This window comes from Strix aluco, chromosome 1 (genome assembly GCF_031877795.1).
Source record: "Strix aluco isolate bStrAlu1 chromosome 1, bStrAlu1.hap1, whole genome shotgun sequence".
NCBI classification, from domain to species: Eukaryota; Metazoa; Chordata; class Aves; order Strigiformes; family Strigidae; genus Strix; species Strix aluco.
Window position 1 is genome coordinate 160,717,643 of NC_133931.1, and position 18,896 is coordinate 160,736,538.

At 39.0% G+C, this 18,896-nt stretch overlaps 1 protein-coding gene across 2 annotated transcripts in view; it reads left to right on the plus strand.

Moving 5' to 3' along the window:
- TPK1 (thiamin pyrophosphokinase 1) overlaps nt 1-18,896 on the plus strand; it is a 321,381-nt gene that overhangs the window by 205,995 nt on the left and 96,490 nt on the right. For both annotated transcript variants that reach the window (XM_074842940.1, XM_074842930.1), the window contains one exon: nt 3,391-3,537. In XM_074842940.1, the coding sequence (XP_074699041.1) occupies nt 3,391-3,537 (147 nt within the window). The remainder of the gene's footprint in view (nt 1-3,390; nt 3,538-18,896) is intronic.

The window sequence follows — 18,896 nt, forward strand, 5'->3', positions numbered from 1 at the left end:
CCTGAGCAACTTCATTCTGATGTGGTGGCAGCTTCAGCTCCCCTTGGACCCTTGCACCCTCCAAATTACAGCTTAGGGGAGAAGGAAGAAATACATCCCTGAATTGCCCGCAGTCTTTCTTTATGCTTCCCTTCTCCTTTAACTGCCCTGCTGTTTGGCAGTGACTCCTAAAACTCTTTCAAGAGATACTAATGTATAAGTGTATCATTCAAAGATGACTGAATCCCACCTTTAGATCTTCAACTTTTTCTAAATTAAAGCTCATTAGCCTGTATGTTTAAGTCAGGTTATAGATAGTCTAAGAGAATACGGGGCCCTCTACACTTTGCCTGCAATGATCTAAGCTATTCTTTGTAGTTATTTAGGATTTTATATCCTTTTTTCAGGAAATGAATGACACTGTGTGAAAACAAATTGTGTAAGGGGACCGGTGACAGGACATTTAAGTGAAGCATGGACATTTCAATTGAAGTACAGTGTGTTAGTCAAATGCTACCTGCTGGGCTGATTAGCAGCAACAGTATAATTCTGTAGCCTGTGTTACCCAGGAAATCATAGTAGAAAAATGAACGGCCTTTCCAGGCTGTAGTGTGGGAATATATAAATGTCCTGTGCTTTGGTATTCACTTTGTCTTAGGGTCTGGAATGACCAAGAGTCGTGTATGTGCTTTCATGGCACATCCATTTTCTTAAGTGCTTGGCAGAGCAAGAGGAGCGGTGATTGCAGGGAAGGAACTGAATGTTTTGTTAGTTTGTGATTTTTGTGCTGTGGGGTTTTTTTAACAGAGTTGATAGCTTTGGGATGAAAAGGGTCCTCAGGTTTTTGTTGGACTTAGCACCTCTGTGGTTTTGTTAAATAAACAAAGTGTGTATACCTAGAACTTCAAAGAGTCTCTAAAAGTCCTACAATGTCTGGATGCCTGTCACTGCTGCCAAGACTGTTCGGTGAAAGGCAGGACTGTCAACCATCACAGAAGTGCAGAAGTTTAGCTTTTCTCTCTGTCTGCTCCTCTCATACTCCAGCTGGGTTTGTTTGTGTACCTGTCACATACTTCTGTTTTTCATTTTCACAGTCAATGCAAACCCTAAAGAATAGCTACATTCACTTTTCAGGTATCTTTATTAGCCTTCTCCCAACACACCACAACCCCAAGCCTCTGTTTTGTGAATGCCTTTTCAACAGATCTACTCCATGCTAGACTGGTTTTATTTTCGTACTTTTTGGCAACCAACCCACAAGATCACTGCGCTGTTGCTAGTGAATAAGGAGTAGGACGTCGGGATCACTTCTGTCATACTTTAAAATACAGAAGTATTTTTTTTGTTATGTTTTCCTTCAACTTACAGTACTCTGGCAATCTCTGTCACAAAAAGCTGCAGTCACTGAGCACTTCACTGTTTGAGATAGGTCCTGTACTTCGCGGTAAATACACACGTGTGAATAACAGAGCAGGATTTTTCTGACATACTGACAGTTTTACATGGGAAAGAAGACACATTCAGAATGTTATTGCATCATTTTAATTATAAGTCAGAGGAAACTCTGTGTTTCCTTCATTCTTACCTTTTAAACTGTAGAAAACATCAAAGCCAAAACAGACAAGTTCACATATGGTGAGACATATATACCAAGAAACCGTAGAGAAGTTGCACAGATTTTTGAAGGCTGGGCTAGGTTAGGCTAATATTTAAGCTTCGGTCTCATTGCTCACAAGAAAAACAACATACATGTGGATCCTGATCCTTTGCAAAGCCACCTTAACTTCACTGTGGTTCCAGTAACAGATTTCTCCCATAGCCTCTGTTGGGGTGGGGAGCATTTTTACTGCTGGTTGTCTGGTAAGGAACTGGTGGTGGTGGGTCTTTTTAGTAGTATTATTTTCAGCGAATTGATCCACCCTTTTAAATCAGTCATCGCCAGTCAAACAAAAGCAGTTTGTTTCTACAGTGGAATCAATAAAAAATGTATTATGGCTTAGCTGGGAACATGCTTTTCACCTTTTGCTGTTTCATCTCCTGTTTATGGATAGGTTTTCCTACCATTCGTATTGTATTGGTTGTATGTTAGGTCTGTGTGATCTGTAATCTGCACAGAAAATACATGCTGTCTGCAGTACAAGAACAGGGTTTTTGTTTCAGTGTTTGCTGCTAATATATAATATGTTATATTGATCCATTCTGGCTTCTCAAGTGTTTTCCTGGTGGTGATGAGAAAGACGGTATAATTCTTCACCAAAAGGAAGGGAGCTTAATTTTCATGCGAACCAATATTCAACAGAATCGTAAAGCCTTAGCCCTAGTAATAAAAATAGAAGCTGATGCTATTAATACATCATTCCAGAGACACAGAGCACCATTATATGGCTCCTGGGTTGAGTAAAACTTCGTGTAATCACAGTAGCCATAGACTTAAGCCCTATAAAGTTGGAAACTTCGCCAGATGGCCATTGTCAAGGCAGCTTCTAAAGACTTTAGAGCTGCAATGTGTTAACGCTCTAGATAGGACTTACTCAGTGGTATCTTTTTAAAATACAATTACTGAACGTAACTGATCCACATTATGGAAGTAATAATAATAATGCTTTGCACTCAGTGACCTTTTATCTGAGGACCCAAAAGCTCTTAACCAGGGCTTTTAAATGCTCCCTTTCTGCTCATAGGAAATAAAGTGTTCAGAGTCTTGATGGAGAGTGAGAGAATTGAGCAGCAGCGGTCGGACTTCGTGGCCTATTGCAAGCAGTCGGGCGGTGCTCTCTGCGGGCCTGGGACTGGGGCAGGAGAGCGCTCCTGTCCCTGACAGCCGGGAGATGATGTCCCAGTCGCTTGGGGTGGAACCTCCTACTTCAGTAGTGCTTTTAAGCTTGAGTAGCGCCAGCCTGTGAGTGGGATTGCTTGTACATTAAAATGCTGTGTGGCAGGAACGAGAATGACATATAATGGCCCTAACCTGAAATTTCCTTTATTCGCTCTGTAAACTGTGAGGGTAATACTGAAATGATTGTAAGATCTGGGGATACTAAGGCTCAGATATACCACTCTTAGCTGAGGAGCTTAGATGTGGAGTGATATATCTTAGGCTTTATATATTCAGGGCAGACAGATAACTACCTGCAAAGACTGGCCTGTATTTTAGGGAGAACAGTTATGTCCTTTTTAAAAGTACCACATGTTGGCCATGAATTTACTGAGATTTAATACTCAGCCTCAAAAATCACATAATGGTATTTATCGGTAATGGAAGTAAATAACTGTATTTGACATTTGCTTTTGTATAGTCAGTAGTTATTTTTTCCTTTTTTTTCCCCCCCAAGTGATTTTATTGATGATTTTCAGGGTGTAAAGATCATGCCTGAAAGTTTTCTTGGTGACTGTTTTTGTTTTATCTTTCAGATCGATGTGATTGTGACTTTGGGCGGACTTGGAGGACGCTTTGACCAAACAATGGCATCAGTGGAGACGCTTTTTCATGCAACAAATATCACTCCTTTTCCAGTGATAGTTATCCAGGAGTGCTCGCTGATTTACCTGCTTCAACCTGTAAGTGTTGTGAGAAGTTACTTCATAATAAAACTGACATTCCACCCACCCTGACCCTGCAGGTCTTGCACCATTAAATGCTCATTTTCTTAATTGTGACCTGTAGGGTCAGAGCCTAAATATAAAATATATTGCAGGGAAATAGACAGTAAATTATGTCTTGGAAAAGATTGTGTTTAATTTGTTCAGGATAGATTTGTTTAAAAGGGGAGGAACATAGAAATCCAGAAGGTATGAAAACAGAATTTGGGTAAATAGAGGATTTTGATTATAAATGGGAAAAAAAAAATCAAACTTTTTAATTATATTCCAGTAAGTTTAAATTTAGGACACCATCCTTTTGCATGTTGAGTAGCAATAAGGGTATCTGCAGTAAGAGAAACAAAAGAGAGATGTAAGGCGAGGATATTAGGGACTTCCTGACAAACACATCAGGCAGAGCTCTTATGTGGTCTGAGTGGTGCAGTTCGTTATGATGGGAATCCAGCTAGCATCAACAAGGGAATTTATTTGAGATGTGTTATTCTGATGGTTTTTCAGGTCTGTTATTCCGTTTATTGATTCATTAAAAAACACACACAAAAGATCTTGCTGGTCTTCTGCTTCTAAGATTTAAATTAGAAGGAAATTTAAGCATCAAAGAGTCTTCTCTAACAGTGATTCATTTATTCATTTGGAAATATCTTTTCCTGATGTCAGGATCTCTAGAAGCTTAACTAACTTTCCCATTTTATCTTGGAAAGCTTATTTCCTTAAAATAAATAACATTCACAGATAAATTTGACAAAAACCTGTACCACACATGCTTCATTGTATTTGAGAAAAGCAATAATAAGGTTCTATGAGATTATAGATTTAAATCCACAGGGGCAGATGCTATATTAACAACTTTGAAGTGCTGCATCTGCAGGAAAGATAGTAGGCACAGGAGCTCATTTGCCAGTATGACCACGAATGACTGACTGATCATTAGTTGCACAGCCAAATGGATAGAGGCAGCAGAGTGAGGGGGAAAGAGGGCTAAAGGATAACTGTGGTTAAAATCTGAAAGTGAGGAGTAACTCGCTTCCATTGGTCTGTGGGTGCAGTACTTCACTGACCATGTAACCTAATTTTAGGATATTTTTAAAAACGTATCAAAAAGCTGAAATAAGGTAGAGAATTTGCAATTTAGCTTACAAAACACTTACTTGAACTGGAAAGACTTTTAATTGTTTTCATTCATCTTTTCCATAAGTGGCTTTAAAATGCCATGCCTAAGGTTGCTTTCAGAAGAGTCTTCAATGAATAATTAAACCATCTGCAACTTGAAAAAAAAATTATGATCTGTGCATTTAAATAGAAAGGGGAGGTTGCTAATTGTTTGGGCTTGATGGAAACGTCTTTAAGTTCTGGTTTTAATAATGGTGTATGAGAAGCATTTAACACTTTATTGTTGATGGGGAGAGTTCCACAGGATATTATTTTTTTCTGCCGTTCCTGGCTGTCAGTCTGAATTGCCAGTAACTGAATTCTGTAACTTCAGGCTGTTTCTAGTGTTCAGAAATAAAGGGCAGATATAGGGGGCAGGCCATTTAGACAATCTTAATGCTGACTTTGACACAAAATTGCTTTTCATTGTTGACTTAAACTTGTCACTGTCACCATCTTCAGTCAACTGTCATGGCACCTCCAGATAATAACATTAATCCTTCATAGTTTAGATGGAAATCAAGTGAGTAGTTTATATACTGAAAGAAACATCCTAAGCTTGCAAGTTTGTTTTTTTGGGTTTTTTTGGTATGGAGTTCAGCGTGATATTTTTCTCTTGTAAACAGCCACAATCATGACATTCTCTCTTTTTCCCCTCTACCCTTTGTAATTTAAAATCAAGGTAGGAGGGAGTTGAACACAGTGGGAGACCCACTGACTTTTTGAAATGCAAGTCTGGAAACTGTGCAACAAATGAAGCAAGGTTTTGAGATTCAAATGCTAATGCAAATGATAAAGTTAAGAGCATGTTGCTTTTTCAGTGAAATGTAGATCTGAAACCTTTCTCTCTTGGGAAAGAAGAATCTGATCTCTATTGGATTCTTTGGATAAAATATATGAGCAAAACATAACCATGGTTTTGCTTCAAAATAACATTAGCCCTCTGTTCACTGTAGTGGGAGACTGGTATTGGTTCTCTGTCATGTGTACCTAGGCAGAGGCTCAAATATTTGGATAGAGCAGATAAACTGGTAATCCCATAACAACCCTGGGAAGGGCAAAAAGGAGGATAACAAGTCAAGCTGCTGAATTTTTAGTTACTAATGCAGAAACTAAGAGAAGAATGGTGTGAGTAGATCCCCAAGTACACCATAAAATCTATTAAGTAATTGCTTTGAAAGAGAGTTATTTCACATTATTACAATGTTGATATAGAGGGGTACAGGCAGAAGAAATATGTCGATATTTAACACACTTATAAAGGGTCCACAGTATTGTAGGAAACGGGCTGATAGACTTGCTAAAAGTCTTCAGGGTGATAGAGGAAGACAGCATGAGCAGTGCCTGATTTGGGATCCACTTCAGACTACCAAGCAAGGAGGACCAGGTAAACAAAGCCTTCTTTCAACAGCCAGTAAAATTATCCAAGTACTGAATGTAAAGGTAATTGGTGTCTCTTGGGAAATAGATGGACAGACAGTAAAGTTTTTGAAATATATTGATAAAAATATTTTGGCATGGAAAGTGAAGAAAACTGCAAGGAAGTAAGATCTTTTATATTAATTTCTGACCTGTAAGGATGAACTATGCTGAGAGGTGGAGAATTAAAAAAAGATAGGAAGAAATACACCCCATAAATACCTGTCTCCATGGAGTCTATGGAGAAGTCGGGTGGTAGGCTGAGATCTAGGTATACACTGTAGGTATCTACATTTAGATAAATTAATTTCAATATAGGTGTTGTGGGTGAGTGTTTTAAATAGCTTAAAGAATCACCGTCAAAGGTATTAGCAAAAGTGATTTTAATATGATGTTGTAAAAGTGCAACTTAACAAAGTTTGATGGCAAAGTTAACTCTATTACTTATTACATGGAAGAAACTTACAAAGGAAAATCAAGTTAGAATCCATTTAGAATTATTTACATAGAGACTGGAGATGCAAAACTGTCAGGGAGACCATCCTGTTGAGTCACAAGGTTCAGAATGGATCCCCTTGCTTTCTAAACTCCTTCTCAGAGAGGAGTCTCGGTGCAGCTGGATCCAGACAGTCTCAGACTTGGTCAATGGTTTGTGTCTAATGGAATTAATGTAAAGGGTAAGGAAAACCTGCCATTGAGTTACTGCCCCAATTTGTCAAGGAATGAGCGATTATGGATCCTACACAACTTTGAGGTAGGAGCAATTTAAGATTTATTAGCACTATTATGGTAAATCACAAGATTAGGTTATATGATTTTTAACAATATTTAATCAGCAGCCAATTATCAGGGCGATTTAATAAAATTTGCTATAATCAACACTACAAAGATATCTAAATCAAACACACACAGAGAGATATGGAGGTTAACCTATGATCAAGATATTCCTCTCGTTGTCAATTGTAGGAAATTATTGGTACCAAATGATCTTTGAAACCTCGTGAAATCTAATTGTAGTGAATTACTCACTATTCTCCTTTGTTGGCATTTGTCAGTAGACAATCTTTGACCCCTTTTTCTTTGTCCGCATCTACCAGTGTACAATTTTGGAAATCCTTGTGAAATCTACCCTCAGAGGCATCCCAACTCAGGGGGAGATGCTGGGTCACAGCCTGCTGCGATCCCAGAGAGCTCAAAGGGTCTCACTTAGGATCGCTATTTATAGGATCTCATGATTGACTTTAGTCAGTATATTTCCATTCTGGCCACAATTCTTGTCAGGTAGTTCTGGCACCTTCCTGGGTTGGCCACAATCCAGGCAGCAGGAGTTTCAGGTATGGTTAGGGAGCGCCCAATTGTCCTAACTCACTGTACCATAACCAGTACCAGATTGTCCCAACTCACTGCACTCATAGTCAAAACAAGAACACAATGTTGGCTGGTCCTGACATCACAACCTGGCCCAGGGAGGCTGCACCACCACCTTCTACCCTGTGAGCAAAATCAGTCTATCTTTTCCAGAGAGTGGTGGAACTAAACAAGTATTTAAGAAAAGAAAGCAGGCATGAAATGAGGTCCAAGCAATGAGAACATAGTTCGTAACTACAGAAGTTGTAAGTTGTCAGTGAAAGGCTTTCTCTTGTCTGAATGGGAAAGGGAAACTAATGACAAAACAGCCTAAATTTAATGCATGTTTTGCTCAGTCTTCACTAACGCAAAATATTCCTTTGAGCAGATAACCAACACAGTTAAAATCAGTGCCAAAGTCTGAAGACTTTAAATTGCTTCAGAGAAAAAAACAAATAAGAGATTGAGCTGCCTTTGATTTTTGCCAACTCCAAGGGTTGTTGGTTTTTGTGTGCCATGCAACACTAATAGGACGGGAGTCAGAAATAGGGAGACTAAAAATTCCAGGAGGTGATAATGCTCTGAAGCATTTTCTAATGTGATAACTGGAATTCCAAAAAAAGGAAAGAAAAAAAGATTATCTCTATACTGAATAGCCATCATATTTCTTTCTGTAGTGGGGGGAGGGAGGAAAGTCTGAATTCTTAATAAGGAGTAATCACTCTTTATAAGCAGGATATTTTATACAACAGTCCATACATTTTATGCTTGAAATTTTGGTAATATCAATTACCATTAGAATATACCCTGGCTGAAGAGCATTAGGCCCTTAGAGTCATGTTTATCATGCTAGCCATGCTCAATATGAATGGCTTAAGGTTTCACATACATACTTTCTCATTTTCTGGTTGTGTGCTTCTCAGGAGTGCAGAAACATTAGCTTCTGTACACTGAGCATAAATTATCTTTTATCTGTGAGTTTTATGGCAGTTTGTAATACAAGGTAATAGGATTTATGACCAAGAAATGAGAAGATGTCCAAGAGTTAATGAGGCCTGTCTTTTACATTATACTGAGCAGTTCAGTTTTCCCCACACAGGATTCCAGCCCTGGGATGTAGAGAAGAATTGCTACCTACACATGAAAATGTGTTACAGCAGCATATTTTTGTCAGTTAGCTAACTCTTTTGAAAGAGTGTATGAATACTTTGATAACCCTTTTCCTTGCACAGCTTTTCTTCTGAGTGCATGCTTGCCTTCCCTGTGAGAAAAGATGAATAATTTAACATCATAGATAGTAGTCCAGCAGCTAAATATGAGCAATAAGGACCAGGAGTCCCATCCCTTATTCTTGGCTCTTTACTACCATTTCATTGGAGAGAAGTAAATTGTATAGTCTTTTGATCTTACAGTCTCTTAGTTTGTAAATTGGATAAAACTCACGTCCTTCTCTGAATGGGTACTGTGAGGCTCATTTAGTTTTTTACAAAACGCCGTTACATCCTCAGCTCTGCACCGAGGTGGAACATAGTATTATGGTAATAGTAACAACAGTATTAATAAGGCCCTTAATTAACATAAATATTGCCATACAGTAGGCTGTGCAGCTAATTAGTTAGCATGGTCCCGAGCACAGTTTCAGTGGGAGCCAGGTATCATTCTCGCAGACAGTGCCTGGGCACAGTTTGGGGTTAGCACAGGCCAGTAACTGTTTACTAAGCACTTGGAGGTACTGACTTGTCTTGGGCACAAGAGAGAACAGCCATATGCATATGAGCAGTGCTGTGCCAGTTGGCTCAAGGTCAAGAGAGCGTTACCTGAACTGTTTTACAGATGCAGACAGAGTGACTAGGCATGGAGATCTGCTCCAAGCTGGGGACACTGCAACAGATGTAAGTGAGGGAAGGTACAGGACTGGAAACTTTACTGGAGTTTGTTGCTGCAATTCTGTATGTCAACGTTGTTTGGGTTGGGTTGTGTCCATGCTTGTTGAAGTTTAATGGGTTCAGGGTATATACCTTGAACCTATATACCTTGAACCAGGGTATATACCTTCAACTTCTGAGTTTTCTTCTGGCAGCCAGTTCCTTGAATTTCACAGGAACTTACCAGATCAGTTCTGTACCACCTCATACATGTAAGAAGCAGATCTGGCTTGCTCTGGCACTCAGCAGAAAAAATCGTTAGCGAGTGTGCCTCTTCTGGGGATAACTTTGGAATTTGGAAATTTGGGGATAATGTCTCCTTTTCCTATATTATTAGTACATTTTGTGGGTAGATTCAGTTGCAAGAAGGTCCAAGGAAGGGACCTTCAGTTGCCAAGGAAAGGGTTTAAACATATATTTAATATTTAAGCATACATTTAATATTTAAACAAAATATTTAAACATATATTTAGTACTTAAAATATTTATTGTCCTGAAAGGCTGTCTTTCTTGTTTGGTATCTACTCTCAGAGAGCACTGTTGGAACGTAATCTACTTGACAAAGCAGTGAGTCTCTGTGCCTCGAGCTCCTTGTAGGTCACTTGAATGAGCGTCTGTGGAATTCACAAATATACAGCTTCTTGTGCGTTGATAAATACATCTTTTTGTGACTAGTTCTATGAGAAAGCCAGCCATTCAGCTGGACAGAAACACTGCCAGTGTCAAAAGTATTAGCAGTTGAAAAGTCTTACTCTTCTCTGTGAGCCTGACTCCTTCACAGAAACCGTTGTAGAAACAGTTTTTGTCCTTCCAGAGCTTCAGTAGCACATTTAAATGTCTTCTCAGAAAAAAAGTTGCTATGTTGGTAGTTTAGTTTCTTCTTTGGTAAGAAACTTTGAGGATTTGGTTACAGCTCTACTTCTGTTCTTAAAATAAGACCCTGGGAAAATCCAGCTGGGCTAATGATCATTCAGTCATTCTTGTGTGCTTTTGTAGTGGGCCTGTGTAAATGTGACCTTCAAAAGGCTCCAGGTCCAAGTGACTCAGGTTTATTTCATGGTAATTTATGGGTATGAAATGGTGTTGCTTCATGTTTACCACAGAATTTCTGTGTTTTACTGGATATCAGTGATCCAAATTTAGTTCATTTTTGTCAATCACATCTTGACCTGGGGAAGATTTACTTTCTGTCTTGTTTCTCACTGTTAAAAAAGGAAAATTTTAGTGGGATTTTCTCTTAACAGCTAAGTTCTTTATAACTTAGTTCCATTCCAGCATCAGCAAATGTGTAGTGTGAAATATACAAAGATTATATAGTACCTTAGAAATAATAATTACCTCTTGAAAAACTCATATCCTTTCAAACAGTTTATTTAGCAACACTTAAAAGTGCAATTTGCATCAACTTTATGAAATATTTGGAATTATGTGGATTTTTCATGGATTTTTTTTTGCAGAGGATGACATAGTTATGGACTACTTCTGTATAATGAAGACATATGCAAAATATTTTTTTTTATAAGTCTCATCCTACAGCCTTTGCTTAGTCAAACAGATTACAATAAATTCATAAGTCAATTTGTTACCTTGCAGGTAAGTTGAGCTGTAACCAAGTCCTCAAAGTTTAAAAGAAATACTTATCTTTCAGAGAGGAAAGGAAAATACCAAAGCATCATTGCCAAGTGAAAAAGAATAGTCTTTACTAAATGAGATTTTCATCTGCTCATAATTCTTAAGAAACAAGTATTACTCTATAGCAGGATATGTTAATCACACAGCTGTTTTTAAATTCACATCTTAATAGTTGTCTGCAGGAGAAAATTATGTAAGGAGTCTAATTAGATTACTTATGTACTTCTAAATTCTGGAGTTGTATTGATTCTGAATCAATAACTGGTGTTTGGTAAGTTTCAACAGTTCTGCTTGCAAAATTTTTCAGTCTTTGTCCAGATTTTTAATTAGTTACTACAGCAGGTGATGGATGATCATCTAGGAGAATCTTGACCCTGAAGAAAGCTCTTCCAATGAGGTTCCTGCTCTCTGTTGTTGCCCCTAGCTGTTGTAATATGATCTTGTTAATATGATAATATCTATTTTGCTGCTTTATGGAAAGCACAAGAAGTTTTGTTACAAAGCTAATTTTCTTAGAGTTGGGTTTTTTCCAAACTTGTCAATTACTTGTGATTCCTTTGAAGTCTTAACCCTTCTTTACATTCTTACCTTTAACAAACTTGTTCTACAGTGCTCTGCTACTTTGTTTTTTGTGTGCAATGTAGTATTAATATTTTTCTGTACTGTAATACAATTCTTCTGCTGCACAAGTTGCCTGCTTTACGTTAAATGATCAGCAGCAAAACATATAATGTTTGTCTTTGACATTTGCTTATCAGTAGGAGCTGGTACTTAAACTGTGATCAATGGCAAGCTGATAAAACTTTCTCCTGTTTTGTTGATAGCAGTAAACTGATGAAGACTGCAGCAGTATTTTCACTTGCTCTGTGTTCATTTAATCTTTTTTCTGTAACTAAACAGGACAAACCTGGAGTGCGCGTACCTGTGTGAGTTCATTCTAGTTTTGTTTGGGTTTCTTTCCAGGTAGGACTTTGATCCTATATGGGGATTTTGTAGCAAGCTAAAGAATTCCCAATCTTTAATATGGATTTCAGATTTGATCAGCAGAATTAAATACCTTGTACATAATTTAATAAGCTTTCTACAAGGTGCCATATTTTTGTACTTTAAAAAAGAAAAATTATTCAAATGCACATCTGTATGAAGGTATCATAGACTGGTACTTCACAGATTGATTTTGTAATATTTTTATGATTATTGCTGCGGCTTAAAATATTTGTCTACCACCTGACACCTAGAGGGAGTAATGCAATGTTTTGAAGTTTCAAGGTTAACTGTTAGACATGAAGGACTAAGGGCACTTAGAGGGATAATTATGAACACTTTCTGTGACTTGCCTGATCAGAGGCCACTCCCCTTGCTAATTAATCATCAAGATCTTATTTTCTATTTCTAATCTTGTTTCTTCTTCTTCCCTTTTTTTTTTTTTTTTTTTACCCTCTGGATTTTTCTTGGATCCCATCAGCTGCCTTTTCTCGGCAGTTTAATTTAGTTTAGTTTTGTAAAAAAATATTCTTGCTTTAACTTAAGCAGCCACTGCTGCTCTGAAGATTTTTCCTGGGATTCATCTCTTCCCAGCAGTTACAGTTCTGTGCTATGAAGCATTAATTCATCAATGCTCTTTTGTCAGTCTGGCTTCATCTATTCCTCTTGGGTCTCGCAGTATTTCCTCTTGATTCTGTTGTACCAATGACGAAAGTGACATCATCTGTGTAGTATTGGAAATTGCTGGGGTGATGTCTACTGCAGCATGCCTACTCATTACCCTTAAATTTGCTGAGCTATAACTCTTTGTTCCACTTTATTGTTAGCCCAGATTTCTCAAGTCCTAAGATTCTGTGCTACCCGCTAAGTGACACTGTCTCTCCGAAGGCATCTTACTGCCTTGCTTGAGGTGAATTTCACCAAAGTTTGTAGTAAAAGCTTTCCTCTTTGAGTATTAAACCGATTTCATTGATAGTTTGGGGTTGTGGGATTTTTTCACTCCCTCCATGGCATTACAGAAAGTTCTGTAGGGAAACTAACAGGTATCAGAAGTCTGTAATCTGTGACAGAGCCTCCTCTGGAAAGAAAATGAACAGAAAATATTTTATTGCGTACAATTAAAGATATAGCAGGGAAAATCAATATTATTGTTCCTAGACTGAATGTAAATGACAGTAAAAATTGAAATTATAGTAGTTGATAAATTATTATCTGCTACAAAACCAAAAAAAAAGTCAGAATGCTAAATACTTAATGGCTGACCAAGTCTGAAGGGTTTATAGATTTCTTTAGAGGAAAACTTAAGAATGGTGATTTCTGCTCACATCTGAGTACTGGCATTAGTTTAAGTTGCAGAAGGTGAGCATCCATATTCTGTCCTCAGTTATATTTGAAAATATGTTATCTCTTAAATTCAATCCCATTATGAAATTGCTTAGGCTTTTCCAGTCCCTTACAGTATCACTGTTAATTCTGCATCTGCCAGGGCAGTGATGCCAAATGTAGGGATTTTCTACATTTACACTTATTGTTAAAAAAGGATCAGTGCAGAAGAATGATAATATTTAGTAATATCTGATGTTCTAGGGAAAATGCTGTACTACCCTGATAAACTAGATTTAGCTAGAACTATTCAGCTTTGCCACAGGAAGTGACTGACTTTGCAATCCGAATTTTCTTCATGCTGGTAACAACTGGTTACATTACTTCACTCTGCTGTAACAGAACATCCTAAGAGGAGAGAGTGATCAGTTCTTCGATGTCTTTTAAGACTGTAATGTGTTTGTCACTCTCATGTCAACTGCCATCAAAAATACTTGCCAACAGTGCAGTTGGGCCCATGGTCTTCCTACTCCTAATCCTAAAATCAAGATATTTGGAATTAATGTGTTCCTGTTAAAAGCAAGAAATGGAATCTGGAAGCTTGTGACTTGGCAGCAGAAGAAAGGTTCCTTCTTCATCCTCAGGTCTAAATTTACATTGGTACAGTGCCCTAATAGCTAACAAAGGGGAACAAGCTCCTTCTGGGAGAACCATCTGAGCGTAAGCAGCAGGTAACAGTGATGGGAGATACCCTTCCGCAGGAGAGGAAGGCACCCACCTGCTGACCAGACATGCCTTCACAGGAGTGGTATTGCTTGGCAAGGGCCTGGATCCAGGACGTTGCAGAAAGCCTGCTGAGGCCCTTGGACTGTTACCTCTTGCTGCTCATCTATGTGGACGCCAGTGACACTGTCAAGGGAAATCTAAAGTAAATCAAGACAGACTGCAGAGCTCTTTAGGCAAAGGTAAGCCTACATGCAAACCTAGGTAGTGCTTTGCTCAGTTCTGTGGATGAGGGGGAACTGCTCGGGAGGTAGGTGCAGACACAACCTGTGGGTTAACAGCTGCTTATATAACTGGTATCATAAGAAGTGCTTTGGCTTTTGTGAACATGGGTTCCTCTGAGGAATGAGATTTGTGAGAGAGAATCCATTTGATAAAGCAAGGAAAGTACGTCTTTGCCAATAGGCTGGCCGGTCTGATGAGAAGTGTTTTAGACTGGGTTATATCAGAGTATGGTGATGACAGGTTATAGTTAAGTGAGGAAGTAGCAGTTAGGGGTGATAAGTTCAAGGGACAGAGGAGTGGAGTGAGAGAGCCCTCAGGAAAAATAAAACAAGTGAAAAGAGAACCCATCTCAAGTGCCTGTACACAAATGGATGCACCCCAGGAAACAAACAGGAGGAGGTAGAACTCCATGTATGGACACAGAACTGTGAAATCACTGGAATAGCTGAGAAGTGGTGGGGTAGCTCATATGGCTGGAGATCTGATAGGGAGATAGTAGCTCTTTGGGAAACACAGGCAAGGAAGAAGATGAGAGTGGTGTCCCTTTTTAAGAATGAGCAGTTCATGGTAGATGGGATCCTGTGGGAGGCAGCTCTGAATGTTAAAATAGCAGATTCGGTGGAGGGTCACCAAGATGGCTGGGGGCTGGAGCACATTCCCAGTGAGAAGAGGCTGAGGATACCAGGCTTCTTCAGTCTGGAGAACAGAAGACTTTGGGGAGTCCTAATAGCAATCTTCCAGAATCTGTGAGGAGGTTATCAAAAAGATGAAGCCAGGCTTATTCCTGATGTGCCCAGCATAAGAATGAGAGACAGTGATCCTAAACTGAAGCAGGAGATTCTGAGTAACTATAAGGAAAAATTTCTACTGTGGAGATAATTACATACAGGAATAGGTTGCCCAGAGAATCTCCAGCGCTGGCAATGTTCAAAACCCAACTGGAAGGCTGCGTTCAATGACCTCTTGAGACCCGTTCCCACCTAAGTGATTCTGGGACACTTGTGGAGATGCAGATAGATTGAACAGGTATGTTAGAGCCATTGTGCAAGTATCTGTTGAGAAGAATCTGGAATCTTCTGATACAGAAGACTATGTGGCTGTGTTCAGAAATAGTAGTTCAGTCCACTCTGATCTCTGTTCATGTTTCTGTCACCTTACAAGGGGAGATTTGTTTTAGTCTCTTGTGTAACCTCTCAGAAAAAATGCTGTAAGGAGAAATGATTGCTGTCTCTAAATGCACTGAGTGAATGCCAGGGAGATAAACAGTCTGTTTAAGCTCAAGGCCAGTGTTAGAACAAGAGTAAATTGCTTTAAACCAGTGATAGATAAATTTCCATCATAAATTAGAAAAAGAGTCCTTAATCACTGATCTGATGAGATTCCACAACAGCTTTCCAAAAGGGAATAATGGGGAGGAGTGGGACAGTTAGAAACAGAGCTCACTATGTTGATTTTATATTCCCAACTGTATTCCCCAAAAAAGTGAACATAAAACTTTCAGAAGTTGCCAACATACGAACTTAGGTAAGCAATGTGTTTCCAACTGTCCTTTGTTTCCTTCTTTTTAAACCTGAAGCCTGGCAGTTGTGTTAGTCATTTTGGGCCATGAGTCACAGGAGCCGTGGTGGTCTGTGGCCAGCCTTTCAGCACTGCTGGATGGCAAACGGTTAGCATTAGTTCCAGCCCCAGCCATGGAGTCTGTTTCACAAATGTAGTTCCCTTTCATATTTTATTGACTGTATCTGGAAATCTAGGCATCGCTTTTGTGTGTGCCATATGAAATCACAGATATCCAAAGGTGGTTTAGCAGTCAGAGGAGTGTTACAAGTGTGAAAGTGTATACCTTTTGGCTACTAATGAATGTTACCAGTGCAGAATAAATTTAAGCATATGGCAAAGCAGATTAATGAAATCTAAGCATGTGCTTAAGCACTTCATTGAACTGTGGACTGCAGATGTAAGTATAGTATCTCATCTGGTGTATAATTCCAAGTTAAGACGTCTCTGCATTTTCCCATCCACATGACAGCCAGTGATGCTTCATAGGGAGTATCTGCATTTCTGTGGCATCAACATCTGTTTCTGAATGGTTACTTTTCATTAAAAGTTCCCATCCGTTGTTAATTGAATTATGGCCTTCAATTTCAGCAATGTCAGGTACCTGAGGGAGAAGAAGGAGCTAGACCCAGAGGGGAATCCTTTTATTCTGATGAAAGAATAAATTATCAGATTGAATAATAATTAGCTTGCAGAATCCTCTACTAGTAACCACAGTATTGGCAGTGAAATGTGCCCTTGCATTAAGAGTCTGAGGTCTTCCTACCTCACAGCAGCTTAAAGATTTTTAGATACGTGCATCTAAAAGCTGCATTGCAGCAGGTATCTCTCCTTAGGCTCTTAATAATGAGGTCACCTTGTTCAGTCCTTTCTTGGCTATCACTTTCCTTTTGGGGCAGGGAAAAGAGAAAGTCTCTCTGGTAAAAAAAGGTACATTTTTCTCCTCTTTGTAACCACTAGCAGTTTTTCCTTAACTGGGGGAGGTACTTCAGAGTGAAGTGAGAGCAGCTGAAGATCTTGAATTAGTCTTCTGTGGCAATGATGCCACAGGCAGAGTCTCATTAGCTGCAAGCTTGGTGAATTTCTTTAAGGAGGAGCTGCTATCTCTTTATGTTAGAGGAACTGGGAGTAAAATTGATAAGATATTCACTGTACCTAGGGCATCAGCTGCAACTTTAAAGCAATTAAAAGAGCACCAAGGGAAGACTCGGTAGGTCTCTGTGGGGCCAGTATGTCTCTGCATGAAGTCCCAGACCCTCCTGTGCATTCAGGATTGCGTGGGAGTTATTTCTATGTGTTGTAGGTGTGCAAGCTCCTGCATGCAGCTTTAACCCACCCATGCTCACTGGTTCTTGAAATCGCATGAGGAATGTGGAGAGTCTGGTATATTCCCTTGTGCAAGATGGGAGGCCACAGGCACAACTCTTGTGCATCAGCCTGAGTTATAAACAAATCCAGCTACTCTGTTGTGCCAGATGATGTATGCACAAATGAAGGTGTACTTCAGGACCTGTGCAGTTAAAGGAAGTAGCTCATCATGTCTATTACACGTAGTTTATGAATTTTCTGTAAACTCAGTGATATCAACTGAATTAATAATGCCATTCAGCCTGTGTCACTTCTTGGTCTTTCATGTGTCTGACTTATGGATCTCCTTTCTTACCTGTTCACAAGCAATCAGTGATACTGCAGAAGTACCAGGGCAACATGTAATCTCCGTTACAATTTATGAATAGTAACGTCCTTCATGAATGTCTCTCTTTTTTTAATTCTCTTTTGTACTTAAACCTAATTCCAGATTACTGTACTAAATGTGTTCTGTGTCTCCTTAGGGAGGTATTACGAAGCTGTTGATTTAGAAAACAGGTTTTCCAACAATAGTCTAGGAAGTTTTTAATATTTTCCATAAGTTTTTAAGAAGTTTTTAATAATTTTCCATACTGGAAGCACATTGAACTGTCAAACATATTCCTAGAATGCTCTTAAGGAGCTAAAATACTTAAACATTCTTTTTTTTTTTTTTTTTCCCCCAAAGTCCCCTGGGAAGGTGAATCAGTTTTAGCTATTTAGTGTAGTCTGTTAAAAGGTACTACATGGTCAGATATAACTGTAAGCACTATGGTGAGCAGCCTGACATTGGTAATACGATTCAAATGTGCAGCTGAGATGTCCCTCCTCCTAATTTACGCTCTTTTGTGGCAAGGACGGCAAGGTTCACAAGCATCAGCCCAAGCTGTGGTCTTCAGATGATGAAGCAAATGTAATTACTCATTTCTGTAGCACTTGGAAGCCCATGCATAATGATGTTCAAATTCTCATCTTGAAAGATGGTAGGAGCTCATGTTTCTGAGACAGGCTGAGACAACCTCTGCAGTTTAGTGAAACGGATACCCTGCTGATCTCTCCTCCTGGAAGCCCAGAGGCAGCTCTTGCCCAGAGCCTGCATCTGGTTCCTCCCATGCAAACTTCACTTTCAGCTGGGGGAGTGAGAGCAGGATCCTCTGTCCTTGAATTCTGGCAGTGTTTCTCCATGGGACTCTGGAAATGAAGGGTGATTTTTTAAGGCCTCTGTTTTATAATTGGACAGTTTTTAGCATCTGAGGGATAAAAATCCAGTGGTGAGTCGGCTAGAGCTTACCTGAAGATGCTTTCTCTTCACTGATTGTTATGATAATTCCTGATTCATAGTAATCTTGGAGAGAGGGAAATCATGGTGGATAAAATCTGAAAATAAGCCTGGTATTTAAACATACTTGATACTGGTCTGTACTTTTATACTAAATATGTTACTGTGGTAACATGATTTCTTTCCTTCAGATTACATACCTAAAATCAGATTATTAGGGCTATGTGTATTCTCAGAAATTTTTATCATGAGGGACAGCTGACATACAAAGTCTTTGGTGGAAATAGTTATTTTTAGAAGAATCCATATGACGAACTTTTCATATAGACTCTGATCTTTAATTAGTG